At 37.2% G+C, this 22,831-nt stretch overlaps 1 protein-coding gene and 1 long non-coding RNA gene across 2 annotated transcripts in view; both read right to left on the bottom strand.

Moving 5' to 3' along the window:
* The window catches only part of LOC306999438, a 743,560-nt gene that overhangs the window by 151,780 nt on the left and 568,949 nt on the right, over window positions 1-22,831 (bottom strand). The gene's annotated exons all lie outside the window — the stretch shown is intronic.
* On the bottom strand, window positions 3,758-6,110 carry LOC306999034 (prostate stem cell antigen-like). The gene is made up of 4 exons (XM_079613432.1): window positions 5,977-6,110; window positions 5,780-5,896; window positions 5,532-5,654; window positions 3,758-4,503 (listed from the first exon to the last, which is right to left on the bottom strand). The coding sequence occupies exons 1-4, from the start codon at window positions 6,023-6,025 to the stop codon at window positions 4,436-4,438; spliced, it is 357 nt and encodes a 118-aa protein (XP_079469558.1). The 5' UTR covers window positions 6,026-6,110; the 3' UTR covers window positions 3,758-4,435.

Below are 22,831 nucleotides of genomic sequence, written 5' to 3'. Positions count from 1 at the left end.
GATCTGCGTTAACACATCCATATGCATCCTTCCTTTGTCTCTTCTTTCTGTTGTCATCACTGGTGGGCTGAGTCATCTTGGGTGGCTCCAACCTTTTGTAATTGTCCACTCTGCTTTGTAACTGTTTTGTGATAGAATCGTAGCCGATCTGGACATATAATTGACCATAACTACAACGTTTCCTGTTCTGACTTATTCTTTGGAGGGCTCATGTCTCTTATTGTGCTGACTTTTTCTTTCGTTTGATGCCTTCTTGCGTTAGCTTGTGCCAGAAATAACTAACCTCAGGGATGCTTATCACACTTTTGTCTGGGTTGTGGCGTACTCCTTTTTCACGGATCCTCGTTAGCACAGTGCGCAAGTTTGCATCATGTTCCTCTTTTGTTTTCCCAAAGACGAGTATGTCGTCTACAATGGCTGCAACACCATCAATCCCTTCGTAAGTCTCCTCTATATTTCTCTGAAACTCGTCTTGAGCAGTGATCAGTCCAAAAGGTAGATGGAAAAATCTGTACCTTCCCACTACAGTATTGAATGTTGTCAATTTTGACAATGACTCTGACAGCTTGATTGACCAATATCCAGATTTTGCATCAAGCACACTAAAGAATTGTGCTCCAGCGAGTTTCGGGGTGATATCGCCCAGAGTCGGCAGGTATCAGCCCCAGGTCCAGACATGCTCTCAAACCAAGTACGGGAGGTGCATGTGTACTCACAATGTAAAATTCCATTCTTTGTATCTACAGTTAAGCTGACATGTCCCTTTTACATCCAGTGGCTCTTCGCCATAGCCTGTAAGACGGCACATTGTGGACTTCAGTTCTGTTTTTAAAAATTTTAAACTTAGATTTTTAAATCTACCGGCTGGAATAATGTTTACCTGGGCCCAATATCCAATTTGAATCTAACTTTGCTTGCTTGATATCCTAATTCAAGTTCCACAAAAGCCTAGCTGTTTGTCGTTGAGACGCTGCAGGGAAACCAATACGAGTGGGTAGTTACAAAACCCGAATGGGATAGAAGCCTGTTTGTGCCTGGACAATTTTTGAACAGATTTTAGGTTTTGTTTTTCTTCTTCCCTGTCTAACCAAAAAAAGCCAATTTTGAAACACTTGAAATTGTGCATCTTGTGAATATACATATTTGAATGCAATTATATGTCATGTCATATTGAATGGTTTGCGTTCTATTTAAGAGTTTAATTATTATGGGTATTATTATTACATATATTATGTATTGATTACTGGTGGAAATCCTTATCTCATTAAGTGACAGGTTTTGTGAAAGAAATCAGACCACACAAGATCTTTGTACGTTTTCTTTAACTGAAACTTAAATTAAAGTCCCTGTAAAGTCCCAAAAATGATTAATACAGACCAAACGGGTTTTATCAAGAACAGACAAGGTGCAGATCATGTAAGGCGACTATTTCATATTATAGAGCACACAAAAAAAACATGACCACCCTGCCGTGATCATCTCTATGGACGCTGAGAAGGCGTTCGACAGAATAGAACCAAGCTTTCTTCTTGAGACCATGAGGGCCATGAATTTTAGTGAAAATTTTCTGTGTTTCATTAGGACCCTATTTGACGCCCCAAGATCGCAGATCCTAACAAATGGGGTTCTGTCGGACGCCTTCTCCTCATCACGTGGTTGTCGTCAGGGCTGCCCTTCCTCTCCCGCGCTCTTCTCAATTGCAATAGAACCATTGGCTCTTGCCCTGCGATCAGACATATCCATCACCGGCATAAAAATCGGAGCGGAAGAGCATAAACTTGCACTCTATGCAGACGACTTATTAGTATTTGTATCTCAACCTATCACTTCATTTCCCTCGTTATTGACTAATCTTAAAAAAATACAGTGCTGTATCGGGATACAAAATCAATTACTCTAAAAGTGAAGCATTTCCAATGAACATGACAAACTATTACATAAGTTTGCTACCAGTTCAATTTAAAATTGAAATGGTGTACGGAGGGCTTCAAATACCTGGGAATCACTATCTGTAGCACTTATGACAAAATATATGAAGAAAATTACACCTCTTTGCTTACTAAAACTAAAAAAGAGTTAACGAAATGGATGGACCTCCCCTTATCACTGATTGGCAGGATTAATACAATAAAAATGAATATATTACCCAAATGTATTTATTTATTTCAGTGTATACCACTGAAGGTTCCTATATTATTTTTCAAGGAATTAGATAAATCACTTACTTCCTTCCTGTGGCATAACAAAACACAGAGTCAAACTCCTTACATTACAGGCACCTTATTCCAAAGCTGGCTTGAATCTCCCAAATTTTAAATTGTATTATTTGGCTGCACAACTTCGAGCTCTGTGGATGTGGTTTCACTGCAGAGCAGATGAAGTCAAATGGATGTCAATCGAACGACATGAACTACAGGATAATCTATTAACAATCGTACCATTTTTGGAATCTAAAAAGAAACTAAAGAAAATCACTCAAAACCCAATAATTTATGCTACAGTTAACGCCTGGCAGCAATTACACGTATCAGTTGGACAAAACACAGAGCAGCCTTCTAACACCTAACGCATTTTTTGCAGTGAGGGGCGCCTTTTTTCTATAGTTTTCCTATGGCCGTGAGCGTTCTGCGCGCTGTTTATGCGCCTGCTGCGCCTCGCGTTTTTGAAGTTGAAAAAAAATCAACTCTGAGCGGAAAAAGCACCCGACGTCATCGCATTTTTCCACTCACCAATCGAATTAATGGAGAGGCGGCCTTCCGTTGTGGTCGTGGCGGAAGTTTACAGTTGCTTCAACGTCCACAGACTATGATGGAGGAGAAACTTGTGGTGGCTGTTTCGGGTTACCCGGAGCTCTACGATTTTACAATGTGACAGTTTACTTGACAACAAACCAAAGTTTTTTGCACGCACGCGCGCTATTAGACTGATAGCTGACTCGGTGGTTGCTTAGCCAGTACTGTCAGTACTTTCATAGAATATTTTATACCTACAGACTTGCGTGCTTAAGTGTGTGTGTGTGTGTGTGTGTGTGTGTGTGTGTGTATGGTACTCCTGGATTTATAAACACAGGTTGGGCAACCAGTTAAAGAAGTCCAACTTAGTTTGTATTGCCTCCTATTTCTCTTCATCAAAATGCGCTCCAGGTGGCAGTCATTTCTTGATTTTACAAATGTTTTTTGTTTAAATTGATTTATCAAGTTACAATTGATGTGTGATCAATTGTATGTGAATTGCTGCATTGGAACTGTGTTTAATGCAATTCATGCAATGCACTCACACCTTACATGCGTTTACAAAAATGAAATTGGATAAACATGTATTTCAATCAGCAAGGCATAGGGAGCTGGCTAGCTTGTTTGGCTAATGTAACGTTAATGTTAACCTAAACCTTACCTTTAACATAGGTGATTTAGACCTTTATCAAGTTGCTGTGCCTTTTCAGCTCAAGAGTTTCGACATCGTTCCATGGCCCACATCTAAGGGGGCTTTTACACTGGGCTCGTTTGCTGCGGCCCGAGCGTGATTGTTCCCAGTGTGGTTTCACACTCAACTTGATTCTATCGAACCCTGGTGCAATATATAAGCACAATATATTGTGTTTTTTATTAATTTGGTGCTATTATGCGCAGCTGAGTGAACAAAGGTTTACTGTGTGTGGTCACTCTGGTGGTCTTCTGCTGCTTGCATCTGTTTAATGAATATGTTAGTGTAGATATTTCACTCTTGATGGCAGCAGTGGAATCACTTAAAACGGAATATGATTAAATTGTTTTTAATGATGAATGCATCATTGTGTGTTCAATGAGTAAGGTTAAATGTAAATATTGCAAGACATCTAGTGTCATTCACTAATGTTTGTGACAGTTGCTGGTGTCAAATTTATGAACAATTTTACATTGCCCTTTACATCTTTCTTCTAATCTACAGCATGTTTGATTTAGTTTACCACGAAATGTTAATTGATACATTAATTAACAAGCATGTACTAACGTGTAGTTAAGATGGTATATTCATGCAGGAATTCATATGACTCATGTCGTAGTTAAGGTTAGTTCCTCATTAGTACATGTCTTAACTCATCATTAGTTCATAGTAAAGTAATTTTTAATTCAGGTATTAGTACATGATTATTCATGTACTGTTATTGTAAAGTGTTACCAAAATTTTATTACAGATGTTCACCACACTTTTTTAAAAAGGCAAAGTTTTTCTTCAATTCTTTATTACATTCTATAATAACTTTTCCTTTATGCAAATAAAATTCATGTGGTAGGTTTAATGCAGTAATTTTCTAATGTTAAAATGGTACAAAGGGTACATATTTTCAGTTCCTTAACCAAAGAACAGCAGAGCAACAAACAAGCTTTATTCATATTGTGTATCATATTGCGTTTGTTTGATGGTGTTTGCTGTAGAATCTGAAGTTCAGCTGGACTCACTGAAACAGGAAGTAGAAGAGCAGAGGAGACACGAGCAAGAGGAAGCTTCCCTTATACACTCCATCTAATCAACACAGGAAGGACATTAGTATTATTAACACTCCACTACTAATACTTATAACAATATTGATAATAGTAATGAAAACTGCAAGTTCATTGTTGATCAATTTCTCACTTTTTTTTTTTAAAAACTATGCAAACTCTGAAAGTACTTGACTGATTCATAAGCTTCTCCTTATAGCTACATTTATAGCTTTACACTTTTTTTTACTACTTCTGATATTGTGCTGCTTATTAACAATCACTTAACAATTTATCTGAAGTTATAACGGTATGAATGTAATCTGACACCAAACCCCTGCGATCAGGACAGGTATCTGACGTTATTACGGTATGAATGTAATTATTACAGTATTAATGTAATCTGACACCAAACCCCTGCGATCAGGACAGGTATCTGACGTTATTACGGTATGAATGTAATTATTACAGTATTAATGTAATCTGACACCAAACCCCTGCGATCTTGTTACACTGTATTGAAATCCATGGAAATAAGTGCTAGCCCCTTCAAGAGAGAGTGAGAAATAAATCTATCATGTAGCTTATCACATCATACGAAGTTTAAAACATTTAAATAGACATATCAAGTAGTAATTAATGTATATGAAGCTTAGTTGATTATAGTCTATTAGAGCTGGTTTGGTTGCTGAGAGCGTGCCGTGCTGTGCCATTCGTTCGAGTATCATATTGTACACGGCTTAAATCATTTAAATATAGCCTATACATACAATAATATACGATATCATATCGTAGAACATGTATATGATGTAGTAGCCTATGAGTTGATTTCTGAGAGATGCACACATGGACGGATTTGCGCTCGTTTCATTTTTACTCTCACTCATCACTTCACTCATTATTGCATAGAGATTTTAGATGAGGGATTTGGCTTCGGGAACACCCCTAATCTACTCCAGTAAAAAAAATCTGATGCCCATTATATTGAATTATTATTTGTACCATTTCCTAATTTTAAGTTACTGTGGATGAAATCAAACTGCTAGCGCATGATCAAACAAAGGCCAATACCTGCTGCATTGCAAAGATCAGTGTCACAGCAGCGGCTAGTCGTTGTCACTCCATTTACCGTTACAGCCCCTGATTTACATTCAGCTGCGCACCCTTTATTTGTGATGGACGACTTAGGGGGACCTGAAAAATATATATAAATGTCCATATAATAAGATAAAACAATTTCAAGATTAGCAATTAACAAGTATACTTTCTCTCCAGCGGCATCACTTATACAGCAGATTTCCACATTTAACTGGACTTACCGGTGTTGTCCACTATAATGCTTGAACATTTAGTAAGTAGAAGTCCACATGTCTCCTCTTTTCCTGCGCAGGAACCTGACGAATCAGGTGTGCAGGAGTAACACTTGAGAGCATAACCTTACAGACAGAGAGAGACATTGAGTTAGCGCTCTACAGTATGATTAGCAAATAATACATTTTAATACTGTTTTCTGTACCTCCAGTGAGAGAAATGAAAAGAAGAACGACGGAGACCTGCAGATTCATCTTGTGTCAGGAGCTGAATGAATATACAGAAGTAATGCTTCAGTTTCTTTTATGTCTGTTCAGAAAGGGGCGGGTTTAGGACTCTTTGTGACGTCCCCAATGCACTATCTATGACAGTAGCGAAGAAAAGGGAATCTGAAACTGCAGAGGCGTAGACACGGTGTGCCGGTGCCACCCACAGTGGGACACCTGAAAATAGATGCAAAGAGGCGCAAAAACATCTGTATGCAGTGCACAGCGACGCTGGATGGGAGGGGGGTGCCATTGTGTCAAAATAATTATTTAAAAATCTCCTTTAATAAAACTTTATAAATAATCCAAAATTGTTTGTTTAAAAATTATGAAAGGAAACTTTTTTATTTAACTTTTGTTTTGTTAAGCATTTTAATGGATTATTTTATTATTTCAATATCAACCGACTTCTTTAAAGGAATACTCCACCGTTTTTTCATATTAAACTATGTTATTCCCTTAACTAAGACAAGTTGATACATACCTCTCTAGTCTCAGTGCGTGACACTTTGATAGCACTTAGCTTAGCCCAGTTCATTCATAGGGACCAAACAGAGATGAAGTTAGAAGCAACCAAACACCTCCACGTTTTCCCTATTTAAATACAGTTACACGAGTAGTTACACAACCAAGTATGGTGACACAAAATAAAACGTGGCGCTTTTCTAGGCGGGTAAAATGGATAACTATAATGTATGGCGGAATAGCACTTGGGAGCAGCAGGATGTGGCTTTCTGATTCCCCTTGAGTCAGAATAAATTCTCGAATTATGTTGTACTTTAAAATCTTGAATTAATGATATCTGCATACATTCATGTTGGTTCTGTTCTGTTTACCCCAAGGGTGTATTTTTTTTCCCTCATACACGTATTATCATGACCAGCAGACGGGAATTCAAATCAACCTTTAATGTTCACGCCTTTTAACAATACAAACAACTGAAACAATAAACTTTAAATATATAAATAGGCTATATAAATATGCAGTCTAAATAAAAATCTTCACACAATAATAAATAAAAAAACATGTACCCAGCCAGCGGGCGGGCTGTACATAACCTGTAGAATTTCCATCAGAATCCAGGACCACTCCAAACACTTTCCAGACCTCTGATTTTCCCACTCCTGTAGTAGCAACGGTGAATTCACCTGCGGCAAGTTTACTTTTCACCAACTCCATCTTCTTCTCCAGGCTAAAGTCAGGTCTGCCCCCTCCCCTCTCCATGATGCACGCCACGTTACACGCAGCAGCCAGACTTTCTTTACGGTGAACAGCAGCGATGATTAATACAAATACTATTATTTTTTTCACTGAGCGGAAAAGATTAAGCCCGAGGTCCGACGGTTTGTCGGGCTGACCCGACCCATTGAGAACTCTAATGTGCAGGGAGTTCTCGCCCAGAACAGAATACCGCCAATCCAAACTGTATGCTAATTGTCAATCGTATTCGATGATAGTGGTCCTGCCAGAACAGCTTGTTTTGTGAACTATTAGGGTGTACGAAATCTGAATCCAGTCCCCTAACATGCAGAATACAAGGGACATAAACTACACTTGGACAAAAATGAGAAGCTGGTGATGTTTGGACTGATGCAGGCAATAGATGCTTCAGCAGCCAAATAGTGGCTTATAACACCATGCCTGTTCAAAACAACTTAACAGTCTATCAGAAAGTTTACAGGTATATAGAAGTCCCATTAACATTTATTATTTTTGTGTCAATTCCTGACCTGACTGATCACAACACTGCACTTTTCAAATGTCATAGACTGTAACAATTTTTGACTCACTGACAGTATATTGCTTTGGGCCCCCAACCCATTTGAAATACAGTATTACATTACTTTGGCCCTTATGAACAATTTGAAATAGGTGTTAATTCAGCATGTTTTGAACATTTAAACTGCACTGTCACAGTTTTGAAGCCAGGATTTTCTCTCAGAGAAGCAGTGATAAAAACGGCATGTGGGATCAAATCCGGGTTGACCACGGAATAGTTATTTATGTGCCTGTATATGCAAGAGCTGCTGTCCAGACACAGATACAATATAAACAGGCAACCGCATGTCCAAACACAATCATCAAAGGTAAGTTTTTACTACCACATTAAAAACTTTACCTGAAGTCCATAATTTCTTTGCACAATACAATATTATAATACTGTATCCACAGAAGCTCAAAGTTGAGCGAATATGGCCAGAAATAAATAACAGTACACTATCCCCTGAAAGAACTTCAAGACCAAGAGATCATCAACATGGAGGACAATACAACTACATGTTGTGTATCCAATCTCACTTGTCAGGTTTCCTCAGTTGGGTTTGAAGGAACTGTGCTATCATGGAATGCACATTGGATTGCAGGTATTTCTAAACATGCATGAATGCAGGCTATTTTCTTTTTTTGGTTGTAACAATGTAAACGTACAAAATTTACACATCGTTATTTTTTATATAATTGCACCATTGTGTCAATTACGTGTAACGTGTAGATTTGGTAGGTCCTTTCTATGATATACCTCACAGCCGTTTCATGCTTGAGTTGGCTTTTCTTTGAAAATGTAGACATTGCCTCTTGTTTATATATTGTGGTATTGCTGCTGTAGGAAAAGGGAAACCAAACATCTTGGCTGAAGGCGGGTGTCCAGCAAACATTTCTGAGGAACTCCTTCCAGAGGCATCTGTGGTTGCAGACATGTACCAGCAAGACGCAGGGTCCTGTCTGACAAGAACATCAACATTTGGCACGGATCCCTTTTCTTGTGAGGAAGACAGAACACCCGAGCAGAGGAAGATTTTGCAGATCATTACCCAGACATTAGACTGTGCTTTGGTCAGGCTGTACATTATGACTTCACACCATTTAAAGAAGCCATATTACACCTCATAAATGTGACAAGACTTTATTCATGAAGATTTCTTTAAAAATAACAGGAACAAACCATTATAAAACTTAACATTTATTACAAATGTCTGTGAACAATAATTTTATTTTGGAGTTTTATTTTATAACCATGTAAACTAATTAAAACGGTGCAGATTATACCGATAGGCTACAGAGATCATCCTAATGCTGAAATGTATATTTAATTTATAAACAAACTATATTATGCTCGAAAACACTCGATCTCACTCGCGCACTGTCGCTTCTGTCCAGTCTGGCGCCTCATAAACACACACACACCAGAGAAAAAAACGGAGTATGCCCGATCCGATGAAAACCACTTCATTGAGCTCAATTATAGTAACGGCGCATTTCATTGTCAGTAACTGTAACGGCGTTGTAATGGAGGAAACAGTAATTAGTTAAAGAAAAATGGATTTTGGCGTGACATTTCTTGCGTGTGCGTGAGAGCGTGAGATTGATGCTGAGTGTCAACCCAGATGTGGTGTTTTCTGGGTGTTTTCCCTGGAGTCCTCTGCTTTGCATTTCACACAGGTGTTTGCATTTCGCTGACACAGTCTCATTGCATGCAAACTGTGAATGGACCAATGACAGCAAACTGCAAAAACAGGATTTTAGTACAGTTTAATTCACGAAATACTACTCTGGATGTTAACAAACCGTTGCAAATTATGTAAGCAAATGACTTTTTGATTGCTGCACGTTCTTCATCTGTGAAATTAATAAACCGTCTGCATGCCAAAGTCAGCTCCAATAATCCTCTGTTGGCCTGTGCAACCTCTTGGGCAGTTCTTGGGATGCCAACACCACCTCTTCAATTCTGTCCAAGACCTCAGGTAGCTGGCTGTCATCATCCCGTTGATCCCGAAATTACAATGATACACAACATGTTTTTCATATTATGTTTAAGTCTGTTACTTGTCAGTAACCATAACATGCTCAAAATATCAGCTATTTTACCTTACTCTTCTCCTTTTGGATCTCATTTCCAAGAACTGCTGTTCAGGCACTGTAAAAACCTTCCTAGAATTTTGTTTCCAGTAAGTTGACCCTGGGGAAATCTAATGTGCTTTTTGCCCTCTATCAAGGCTACATCATAATCCAAACCTGATGACCCTCTTTTTTTAATGGTCAGAAAAAGTCAAGTAGTTTTTGAGAGAATTAAAGTTTCACAAAACATGTTTATATTGTTTAGGTGTATAGAATTCAGAGATGCTCAAAGTCTCTGAGCTAGAGTCCAAGTCAAGTCTCAAGTCTCTTGTGGTTAAATAAGTGTTGCATCACGTACAGCGACCCATCCAGGCTGCTTAGAACACTGCATAGCTATATATAGAATCAAAGTAATATGCAGTGTTGGGAGTAACGCGTTACAAAAGTAATGCATTACAGTAACATTACTTTTTGCTGTAACGCAGTAGTGTAAGCCGTCATTACTAATCAATTTTCAGTAATATTTTACTCGGTACATGTTCAGTAACACCTGCGTTACAACACACTTTAAGTTTTACTTGTTAAAAAAAAAAAAAAAAAACGAGACATTAACGAATGAAGAATGCAAGTAGGCAAAGTTACCTGTTCGGTAAGTTACCTGTAGATCCACCCCTTGTTTCTGGAAAACCATAGAAGAAATTGGTCATGTGACCACATAATTTTAAAAAGCCATCCATTTTACTCATCCTCTAAAGAAGAGAGACACATGGCATGAGAGGAAAGCACATTTTATCTAAAAAAACTGTTTTGTTTTTTCCTTTCAAAGTAACATTTCTATGATTAAAGTTTTTTTTATTGTAGTGTCTGAACAATTAATCAATCAAGTTTGAAAACATGTCACACATGCTTTCAGGGCTCTCAGGGCGGGGGCGGGGGCAGGGGGGGGTCTGGGTGGTTCACGGGAATGGGGGTGTTTTATTATTAATATTATTATTAGTGTTTTTGTTATTATTAATAATTGCTCAGACTTGCAGAAGGAAATCTTTGACACATGGCACTGACAATTCAACCAAATACAAAGTATGCTTTTTACCTGACATATTTGAAAGACAGATGCAATGATTAATGCATCCATGGCCAGGATATAATTATAAAATATGACATGATTTCAAAAGTGACTTATAACAACGACTATGCAATACACTTTAATTTATTTAGAGCTAATACAATTATTAAGCCTATTTGGAGAGAGAGATGTTTATAACAATATGTCAGTCATCGTGTGATAATGAAAATATGACTAGGCCTAGACTACTTGTTCTGAGCAGGTGTTGTCAGTGAACAGGCTGTAAAACTGTTGGCTAAGTTACAGTAACTCATGAAAATTAATTATCTAATTATCTGGGAAACATTCTCTAACAGCAGTCAAGTTGTCATTGTTTGTGTCAAACAAGTTGTGAATTTGTTGTAACATTAAAACAGGAGATCATGAGGAGATCCAGTGTTTTCCTCTGTGGGTGAACAAAACTTTCGGAAGATCACGTGAACAATTCCAGGATATAATAATAATAATAACTTTATTTTGTATAGCGCTTTTAAAAGTCAATTCTCAGAGCGCTTTACAATAGATAAAATAAGCATGAAATACAAACTATTACAGTGCATGCATGCAAACAATATTATAAATCTAAAAACAATTTAAAATCAATAAACAAAACATAAGTTATAACAAAACCATAAAATAGATTACATGGAGAACCACAACAATTACGTTATACCCAAAAGCTTCTTTAAAATAATACGTTTTAAGGGATGACTTAAACAATTTCAGAGATGGAGCACTTCTAATTTGTGAGGGCAGTGATATGCTTTTTCCCCCATTGGTTGTTACGTTAAATCTTACCCAGATACAATAGTGCTATTTTATGATTGGCTAATGTGTAGCCCCTTTCTTTTTTTTTGATTGGCTGTTAAGTGGCAGGCAGGCTCAACTAAGAACTCCAGGGGAGACGCGGCGACACGCTTGTTTCCTGCCGGTTCCATAGTGACAGCGGCGCGGCCAGATACATTTTGGGCACTGCGGCATATTAAATATATTATAAATAGTTTTTCCGCGTGAGAAATACAATGTGTGGCGGGAGTGCGTGACAAAAGGCCGAAATGAGTGACTGTCACGCTCAATGCGTGACACTTGAGAGCCCTGTGCTTTAGTGCTTTAGAAGGCTACACAATGAGTTAGTATGATGTTAGCTCTTAACTACTGGATCATGCTAGTTTTTCAAACTTGTGGGTCTGGGGTGATTTGTGCCAAAGGGCCTGGGTTAAGTTGTGCCATCCCCATGATTATGATTATTTTCACATTTAAAGAAAATGATGGAGTCATCCCTAGAGGATATGTGCTCAAGAAACTACACTGCAAAAAATGCTTTTCTTACTTAGTATTTTTGTTTTGTTTCCAGTCCAAATATCTAAAAAATATTAAATCAAGAAGCATTTACTAGAGAAGTAAAATGACATAAGAAATTCTATTTTGTTTTAAGATAAAAAGAAAGTAATTTAAGTAATTTTTGCTTAAAACAAGCAAAATTATCTGCCAATGGGGTAAGAAAAAAAATCTGAATTAGAATGGAAAACAAGAAAAAAAATCTTAATTCAAATGGAAACCAAGAATTTTTTTCTTACCCCATTGGCAGATAATTTTGCTTGTTTTAAGCAAAAATTACTTAAATTACTTTCTTTTTATCTTAAAACAAAATAGAATTTCTTATGTCATTTTACTTCTCTAGTAAACGCTTCTTGGTTTAAGAATTTTTAGATATTTGGACTGGAAACAAAAAAAAAATACTAACTAAGAAAGTATTTTTTGCAGTGTACCCACATCCCAAAAACTTGGTGGTACAGCCAGAAGGGAGCTGAAGTTTATATTCCCCTGCAGCATTGGCAAGTGATATTAAGTAGTAGGCCAGATCCAGACCACCTAGACCTACAGTACATACTTACAGGAGATAATCTGGAGAAGTGAGGAGAAACACTTCATCAGTGTTTGACTTAGGCCTACCTGCCCATTGTTTAATTTAGCTAACACTGATTTCAGTTTTGAGTTTGCACTGTCATTAAAGATAAGGTTTTTTTTAAGTCACAATAAGATGTTTAGAAATTAGCCTAGTCACTTTATTCTTATATGTTACAAAATTATGTTAAAATATCTAAATAAACCTTAAGGCGAGACACTACAGGTGAATAGGGTACAATTGTAAAATAATAGATATCACCATGAAACTTCCTCAGTTGATTACTTACACAAGTTCATAAAAAAAATGTATTACAAGTTTTTGAAATTTGTATGTTTAATTATGCAAATTAGGCATTTTCTCATTAAATATGCGCAATTTTGCATATATTTTCGGTAGATAGATCTGAACATATGATAAAGCCAGGTGCAAAATTATTTTTTCATTTTGATTACACACAAGATGAAAGAAGATGTTCAGAAGGATTTCAGGATATATGCTTTAATTACCTAGGAAATCAAAATATACTGTCCATAGCCTTAAAAATTGATTTTCGCCATATTTTTTTGATTAAAAGGTCACATAAATCAGGCCAGGAATGATTTATTAACAAATCCCTCTGAACATATCTTCAGAATACTGCTAAGTGTATAACTGGAAAGTTTGGTGTACATCGGTGCTACATAGGCTGAGATGTTTCTACTGGAGAATGACAAAAAACTCATTTTGAGAAAAAGGCATTTAAAGATTTGTAATGTAAAAAATCATACTTTTTTAGTGGAAACAACTATTTACTGACACAATATCTTATCAAATAATTAGCAACAACAATACAAACCACCTAAATCACATCAAAACTTATAAACACAGCATTTATGGCCTTTAACTGAGCAGAAAAACAGCCAAAAACACACATCTAAATGTCAGAGCGCGTCACGTGATGCATCTGAACGAATCACGCTGTCAGAAATTGATATCAGCCAATGAGATTTCGCTTTTAGGGTTAAATGCCCATTGTACTTTCACGATTGGTTGCTGATTAAAAGGAAATTACCATATTTGGATCCGACAGCATTGTACAGGAGAGAGAGCTTTCCAACGATGTGTGAGATTAAAGGAAGCAGAGAGAGATCGCGGAGCAGCGCGTTGATTAAGAACGCCAACTTTTGTTGAATTTCGGAGAAATCTACTGACGCAAATAGACAAAGTGTAGTAAAATAAAGACCTAAATGTGTATTTTGGACTTTTTTTCACCACAAGTCTGAAAGAAGACATGTTATTGAAGACAAATATCCCAAAATCTTAAAATTGACCAGTGAAAAAAAAAACTATGTTTTTGCCTGCCGTGTCTCGCCTTAAATGAGTAATTTTGTATTGAATTTGTCTTGGTTTCATATAGCATTAGGCTACAGTTCATAACATTAAAATGTTCTGTTTTACTTCAGAAATCACTGGCACAATTTACCCCAACGTATTCCCCCAAAGGCACAACTTACCCCGCACCAGGGCTAAGTCAGAGTAAAAAAAAGTGAGTAGAACGAAATTATAAAATTTATGAAAATACAGAGTTACCAGTCTGAGGCATTCTGGACTTTTTCTCAGTTTTTCTTTCATTCAAAGTCAGTTAGATGTCATTGACTTGGCCCTACGGGTAGATGCCCGCATCAGTCGTCTGGAGCAGCACACTCGCCCCAATCGCACCCCCGGAGGCGTTGGGGTTCAAGGCAGCATTAATGTGAACACGGATGGTCCCGTCGTCGATCACAAGCCCATGCAGGTGGGTAGAGCTCGGCTTTACCGGGAGGAGAGAGAAAGGCGGAGGTCCCAAGGACTCTGCCTTTACTGTGGTGGTGCTGGGCACTTTCTGCACTCTTGCCTGGTAAAAGAGTAAGCCCGGAAGTAAGAATGAGGCTACTATCCGGTGGGATCTCTGCCGAGAAGTCCTCACCGTCTACTCTCCTTCTGGTAAGACTGAGATGGGCCAACAACAACACGTACACCTGTCAGGCACTTCTGGACTCCGGAGCTGAGGGTAACTTCATGGACCTACATTTTGCGCAGAAGTTACACCTCCCCATCACGTCTCTCTCCCACCAGATCTCTGTCAGTGTGCTTAATCGTCAAGAACTCCCCAACATCTCCCCTACCACTGGTCCTATAACCCTCATCACCTCCGGCAACCACACAGAAACCATCCCTTTCCTCCTCATGGACTCCCCCTAGTTGCACCTATTGTTTTGGGCCACCTATGGCTAGTTAACCCTCTGGGGTCTGAGGTGTTTTCTGGGTTCTGAGGTGTTCTGACATGCTCTAACATTTGTGCTTATTTCTGTTACTTGTGAAATTTTCATGGCTAAAGTCTTATTACACTGCATTCAGCACAAACTCTGCTACAATAATATGTCAGCAGCATGTATGTAAAATGTTGTAGTTTTGAGATAATAACATTTATGCGTGGTTTGTGAAAATGACAAGAAAAGTGTCACTGAAATAAGGTCATGAAACCCAAACTGATTATTTCTTCACTAGACTTGAAAATTGTATCACTTAGCCTAGAATATTTGCTCCAAAACTATGTGAAAATTACCCTGACTACTCATTCAGATAAAACAATACTGATTTAAAATTTGTAAGACAGGTCTTGTGTAAGAAAGCTTTATGCGAGTATGCGTAAACCACCCATGAATATTGAGTGTTTCACACCTGAGAAAGACAAAGAGCCTCCCATAATGGCCCTATTAGGAGCTCTCAGGCACTATCATTACATTACCTTACACAAAGAATGAGGAGATTTAAAAATAATGGGTTTTTTATTATTTGGATTTATTTACAACACAACAATCCAAAGATACACAACAAATGGCAAAAAAGCACATTATTTAACACACTGAATGTAATGGCATTTTTAATCTTTCCTAATGATTTAACAGATTAATGCTGTATGTTCTCTGTCTGTATTCTGAGTTTCCTGATGTAACGTTGGTTCAGCTGGAGGGGGGTGTGAGCCCGAGAATGATCTGTGTCTTAAGTTCCCATGCTGGGGGAAGCTGTTCCTGCTTGTGTAAACGGTGGGGGTGATGGATTCCCCTTGCATTATAAAGTAGCAGGCCAATCTCTCTGGGCAGAAGGAGGACAGGAGTGGCAGTCTGTCTCTGACTCTGGCCTGCAGCCTGGCTGCAAGGCTGGAGTCAGGAAACCATTTTCTTGCATGAATAAATTACTTTTCTTTTTAAATACAATTTGGATCTTGACGTCTCTTTGCCTGGGAATGCTGAGTTTAGTAATTGTTTTTTGCCACAACAATTTGGTGTCAGAAGTGGGATTCCGTGAGGCAAATTCTTCTCCTGGTCCTGAGACGGATTTGACGGAGTGAATCGCCCCGGTACCAGGTTACTGGTCTTATACCTCGACGGTTTGAGAGAGAGAGCTCAACAGGTTACGAGAGAGAGAGCAAACTCCTGATTTCAGGGCCAGAGAAGAATCCTCACCGGGATCAGAAAGAATCCATGGCAGTGCGTCTCAGGTAAAAAAGACAGCCAAATTATTATTTTTCTTCTCTTTTGTTGGGTGTAGATTGATATAGGCTAACTGTGAGTGAACCATATTGGCTGAGACTGTTTCTTTGGTGTGCGAGTAGAGTTTTTAAGCGGGAAATTGACCTGAGGAAGTTAAGTCAATTTTCTGAAAACTAGCTCGTAGGTGGACGGAAGAGCCACAGCTGATAAAGTAAGTGAACGGAAGAGTCACAGCTGAATACAGAGCATATTTGCTAAAACCCGTCTGATTTTGGGTTAAAAGTCAGATCTGTCGAAGACGTTCAACAGATTAATAAGACGCGCGTCGAAAATAAAAATCCAAGAGAGGAGATTCAGCAAAAAATGGGATCATCTGACAGTGAGCTAGATCATTTTTACACACCAGTTTTTGTTAAAAAGAAGAAATTATGGCCAGAAATCCATGCAAGAGATTGGGAGAACAGATATTTGTTTAACAAAATGCTTTTTATATGTGTTCAGCATCTGTGTAAAACTATGAATAGACAGATCATTGTTGAAATGTAGGGATAGAAAATAGAATGTTTGTTTTTTCTGATGGAAATTACAAAAGAGTGAGTTATTGAACTGAATTGTTGGATTGCAGATAAAGAGAACAGATGTAGAAAGAAACTGAAATGTACGGATAGAAAATAAAATGTTGTTGAGAGTTGTTGAACTGAATTGTTGGATTGCAGATAAAGAGAACAGATGTAAGAAGGAAACTGAAATGTAGGGAAAGATTGAAGATAGAAGGAACATGGAATGTAGGGATTGATAAAATTCATGGGACTATTTATGAACGCCTGTTAAGTCAAATTAAGTTGAAATGGTATGAAAAGTGAGTTTTTTAAGATAAAAATAAGGCATTGAGTATGATTAACAGGGATTAACATGAGGAATGTTTCATTAAGCAGAATGGGCAAAATTCTATATGTCAGTGTTAATTATGATGTGAATGTGCTTTATTGTATTAATGTTAGGAAAACAAGGGCATTGAAGAATAGATTTCCATATGTTTATAACAGAGTTTATAAAAGATTTGAAGGTGCAAGCGGCTATGGTAGCTGTCTGTAATTTAGGGACTGAGGAATAATGATGCTATTAAGTTGAGCAGTCTGCAGATTAACCATTTGATAAAAGAAAAAAGCTTCCAAACAGTGTTAATGAAATTGATGACATGCTAAATGTCTGTATACTGTATGAACAGTTCTGATAAATAATAGTGAGACAAAAGAGAGCAAATGCTATAAGCAGCTGAAGCTCTAACTGATGTGCAAATGATGGTTTTGTAAAAGTTTGATTCTAATTGTAAAGAAACAATCACAGACATGCCAAAATGATACAAATTTGAAGAAAGCTTCTGTGTTAACATGGATTAGAAAAATAGATTAATGTTACTATGATTTGGCATTTGGCTATTATAATTCAATTTGCAACAGATTGCATTAGTAGCTCTGTTTGCATTAGTGAATGGGGGATGCTTTTGAAAGCAGATAGTAAACAGAACAGTGTGACAGACAAAGTGAAACAAATAGTTAAAAAGAGCCTTTGAACTTTTAGTGTAGGTAATTATCTTCAGGAAAGATAGAGATTATTTAGCCACAAACAAAGAATTTTCAACCTCAGGGAAGTGAGGACAGTAAAAGCCCGAGGGGGAATTTAGAAGACTCAGGGGAATTTAGAATTTTATTCTATTTTACTCCAGTTAGATCTAGTTTACGGGAACTGAGATTGTAAAAGAATACAGAGAATACTATTTTGATTGAAGTTGCAACTGAGAGATTGTATTGCTGTTTGCTTTCCTGAATGGGATAGAACTGCAAGTGGGGGTGAATTCGGAGGCTGGTCGTGATCAAACGACAAAGTGTTTTATTGTGGTCAGCAGTAGGTTACATCTAAATGATGTGAGAGTGACGTGTATTAATGTAGTGTTAATGAAACAAAAAACTTGTCTTAACTTCTTCAGACATTGTGTGGTGTTAAGCATGTTTATCTTCTGGAATGTATGTCTGTTTTCTCAAGGCTCGCTCATAGCAAAAACACATGCTACTGGGGAACTTCTAACACCTTAAGCCACGGGAAACTTTTCAGTCAGGAAGGCACGGAAGGTCATTTAACCATAAATGAAGACCCCTAGGTGTGAAAGACAATTTGGCCTAGGAGGGGAGGGTTAGAGATGGTCGTATTAGAATAAACAGAAAATTACAGAGGGAAGATCTGAAGAAGGCTATAAAATGATTGTCTTTTAATGAAACGCTTAAAAAAGGTTCTAGATGATCATAATTGCAGATTGACAAACTCATAGAAGAGAAAATATGGAAGTAAGATATTAAAACTATGGTAATTTGAGAACATGACAACTAAAATTTAGATGAAATTTGAAACGTTATTGAGACTGAATAATAATTATTTGATTTCTAAAGATCAAATAAGCTAAGTAGAAGCAGTGTTGAGGGAGTAACAGCTGCTAAATGTAAAATGTGTAAAAGGCATTTGAGCTGGTTCGTGTTGACCATGAAAGAAAAGATGATGTGTTAATTTTAAAAGATAAGCTTATGATTTGGTTGAAAACAATTTGATTATCCGAATTTGATGTGCTGAAACAGTTTCAGTGCAACAGACACTCAGTCTGAGTAGAAATTTATAATGTCTTAATTCCCTATATGGGCAAAAGAAACCTATAAAAATCATGCTTGAATTGAAAATGCATTTAATTTATGGAAAAGATAACGCAAGCTATAGGCTAGAGTTAACAAATGATAGATGAAGTCTTAAGTTAGTTTATGAAAGTGAAAATATTAGTCAGGAATGGCTCAAAAGTCTCTTCTCATTCAAAATGTCAGCTAAAAGCTGTTATCTGAGCATGTGTTGTAAATGTTAATGAGCTATTTATGGTAAAGCACAGTGTTTCAGTTGAAAAAACCATAGACAGAGATGTTAAAAGAAATAATGTTACAGGATCTTATACAATTAGGGCAAATTGTAAATGTTTCAGAAATAAAACTGAATGACTTTAAAAGAAGTCTTTAAAATAATACTGTTTTTGATTTGTTGATTTTGAACTAATGTGTCTATAAGATAGTTTTAACTCCTGAAGGTCGTTAGTACATGGTGAAACAAATTAATGATAACAAATTAAAACCACACAGCTGGCTTTTATAAAATAAATTTTTATAAAGACATGTTTTGAAAATGGTTAAGAGACCATGTAAAAATTAGGTAAAAGCTACAGCAAAATGTAAGTTTAAAATTTTGATTTAAAATGTAAATCTTTTTGGAGAAAAGATAAGAAATACGAACGGTTAATAGTCAGGTGTGTGTGTAACGGTGACTGCAGTTTATGTCTTGATAAGTGTGAGTTTAGGGATTAGGTAGTGGAAGCTATTCATAGTCTGAATAGTGTGCATAGATGTGTCATTAAATTTGAGAGAAGTTGATAATTCTGAATCGATTTGGTCATTTATGATAAAACAATAGATGACTTGTTTATAGATTGAAATGTTTATAAATGACTGAGAATTGAAACTGAGTTGAGAGTGAGGGCCATTTGCGTTTCGGGTACTTTGATGGGAGGACGAGATTGTGGCTTGGAGTGAAGAATGCAACGTTTTGTTTGGGAGGCAGAGAAAGATGTCTGGAGGACAGTGTTTGGTTTAGTGAATCAAAACACAATTATGTTAATTTGATGCACAAGTAAGATGGTGCATCAAAAATGGGGAATGGTTTGTGATGGTTTGGGATTTCCCAAAGCCATCTGTGTTCCCAAAGCCATCGCACAGGTGGAGCAATGGATGTTGAGATTGAGTAAATCTCAGAATGGTTTAATTGAGTAAAGCCCTGCAAGAAGTCATTCTTCTCCCTAACAAAAAGTCTGTAAAGTGTGCTAATAACAAGAAATGTTTCAACAGGAAACGCCTAGGGCGGATACAGCAGCACAGCGGACACACAGAACACATGTGACAATAACCTTAACATTTGTTTTTTCTTTACAGAGAATGCAGACTTTTGGGCACATGGCATGAGCAAAGAAACACACACACACACACACACACACACACACACACACACACACGAACAAATGATCAGATAAGAGCCTTTCAAAACCCAGGGGGGCCAGAAGGACCATTTGTTTTAAAACCAGCTTGATCTTGTCATACAGGAGTGAACGAACAGGGCAGACTGTGCCCAATGAAATAATGGCTATGGATGAATTTGGCTAGCTATCCTGGCTTATTATTGTGACAGAAAGGTGCGACACCTGCGCAGCGCATAACTTAAAAATTTTCTTTTGCAGAATGTCAGGATGGATTGGATCAAACAGAATTGATTCTGTTCCAAATGTATAAATGTTATTTTGTTAACATGAGCAAAGTGGGTTGAGTGTGTTTCAGGGGAAAAGGACTCTGAGAATGACAAGAAATTATCTGGTGATAATATGTTTCAGGTTGCTGATTTCACAGGTCACATCAAGAGGGACGACCGACTAGACAAGCAGTCACTAACAAAATCACTTAAGGTCTTCGTTCGCAGGTGACAGCAGAAAGTAAATGTTTTATTCCAGTGGGGGTACGGTCATGATCTAAGGGAAAATCTTGTTAGAATCAGAAAATGATTGGAGAGTGTGAGACCTGAGTCCAAACTTCTCACCTTAGACTAAACGAACAAACACATGCCAACGCGAAGAATAAAGTGAGGGATAAAAGGCTTGTGTTAGTAACAGCCTCCATTACGTACGAGGGAGAAAGACGATTTGACCAACTAATGGTTTAGCAGAAGAATCTGTTTTGTGATGATGTTGATGATTTTATTTGATTGATTCAAACTAGGTATTGATTTGATTGGTGAAAATGTAGAAAATCTATTAATTGATGTGTAATAAGCAAAAAAGACGGTCCATAATGGAAATATTAGAGTCAATTTTGAAAAACTACATTGGTTAGAAGGATGAACAAAATTATGCAGACGATTCGAGTAGCGGAAGTTACAGTGAAATGTATTAATTGAGTTAAGATATGTTTTTGTTTTGTTTTGTTTTTCTTTGTTTTTCTTTGATTTTCTTATGTTTTTCTTTCTGAAGACGATGAAAAAAGGGTTAAAAGCAGCAATCATGCGTGTTACTAGATGACGTACAAGGACAGGATTTGAAATGAGGGGTTTTGTTATAATTTTTATTATTTTGTATGTTTATTCAAATCAACCAGGGGTGTTGAATTGATATGGTTTTCATACTATGACAATCTATACAATTTCTTGTTTATACTGGAGTGAATGCGGGTCCGAATTCGGGAATGCGGTGACAGAGCTTACCCATTTAGCCCTGCTTCAGTTAATATTTAATTGCTTGATACTTCAACAAGGTTCAAGTGATCAGTTATACGGACAATTGTTTGTTTTGTTTTTCTTTGGATTTACTTTATCAATTAAGTAATGATTTGTCTGACCAAGTTATTTTAAAATGTATGTCAGTATTTCTCATTTTAACCGAAGTATAACTATTTGTATTCTCATTGATGATTTTGAAACTTTTCTGAAACTTATTTGATTTTTGTTTATTTGTATTTTGTCCATTTGACTTGCAACAATATTTTTGGACATCAATTGAATTGAATCTCTGTGTTTGGTTACACTGAATATTTTGCTGATACTCTTCATGAAATGATGTTTTAAACTAGCAGTTGTTGTTCTGTTGTAATGAAATTTATTTGAGTGTTTCCTGAAACAGTGTAAGAACTTGTAAGATCTTTTGTCATTCCTTGACCATATTTTTTAAGTACATCAATTTAAGGGCTTTTTGCCGGAAGACTAATTTCAATCTGACCATATCAATCCTCTGACCAATGACAAATGAGATATGTCTGCTTTTGTGTCGTTGTGCTAGATGTTCTTTTAGAATCACAGGATCCCTGCAACCCAAGTTCACATTCTGTGTCCTCCTCGGAACCGGCGTTTGTTCCAAGATTCAGTGACTGTTCTTGTGAAGTGTGTGATGGATGAATTGCACATCTATGAACGGTGAAAGACCATTTGATGGAGTCTCCTCATGCAGGGCTGGATGGTGAATAAAGACTGAACAACTGACAAACTGTTATTGCTACAAAGCTTGGACGAAAAGTCTGAAGATGCAACTGTACAAAACAGAAAGATGAACTGTGTCACCTTTGGACTCCATGTGTGTGGCCAACGGGACCAATGGGAAATTGTAGGATTGAAAATAATCCAAGATATTTGAAATGAACAAAGACATCTGCTTTACTGTTTTTGACAACCTATTTCCATAATGACAATTTGGAGTCTGTAAAGGCACCGAGGTGCTGATAGTTATCAAGGCCTGTAGGCCTAAGATGTATGTATTTTGGGGGTATGAAATTGTCCCACCTTTGGTACAATGGGGAAGTTGTAATTATCTGATTGGT

The sequence above is a fragment of the Phoxinus phoxinus genome (genome assembly GCF_949152265.1).
Source record: "Phoxinus phoxinus genome assembly, chromosome: 5".
NCBI classification, from domain to species: domain Eukaryota; kingdom Metazoa; phylum Chordata; class Actinopteri; order Cypriniformes; family Leuciscidae; genus Phoxinus; species Phoxinus phoxinus.
This window is presented reverse-complemented; position numbering and strand designations above follow the sequence as displayed.

What these genes read in the sequence shown, in the direction of transcription:
- LOC306999034 (XM_079613432.1), bottom strand. Translation starts at nt 6,025, where the DNA reads ATGAATCTGCAGGTCTCCGTCGTTCTTCTTTTCATTTCTCTCACTGGA. An exon ending in TTTCATTTCTCTCACTGGAG is followed by an intron (nt 5,897 to 5,976) that starts GTACAGAAAACA and finishes TCTGTCTGTAAG; the next exon opens with GTTATGCTCTCAAGTGTTAC. An exon ending in CATTATAGTGGACAACACCG is followed by an intron (nt 5,655 to 5,779) that starts GTAAGTCCAGTT and finishes TATATTTTTCAG; the next exon opens with GTCCCCCTAAGTCGTCCATC.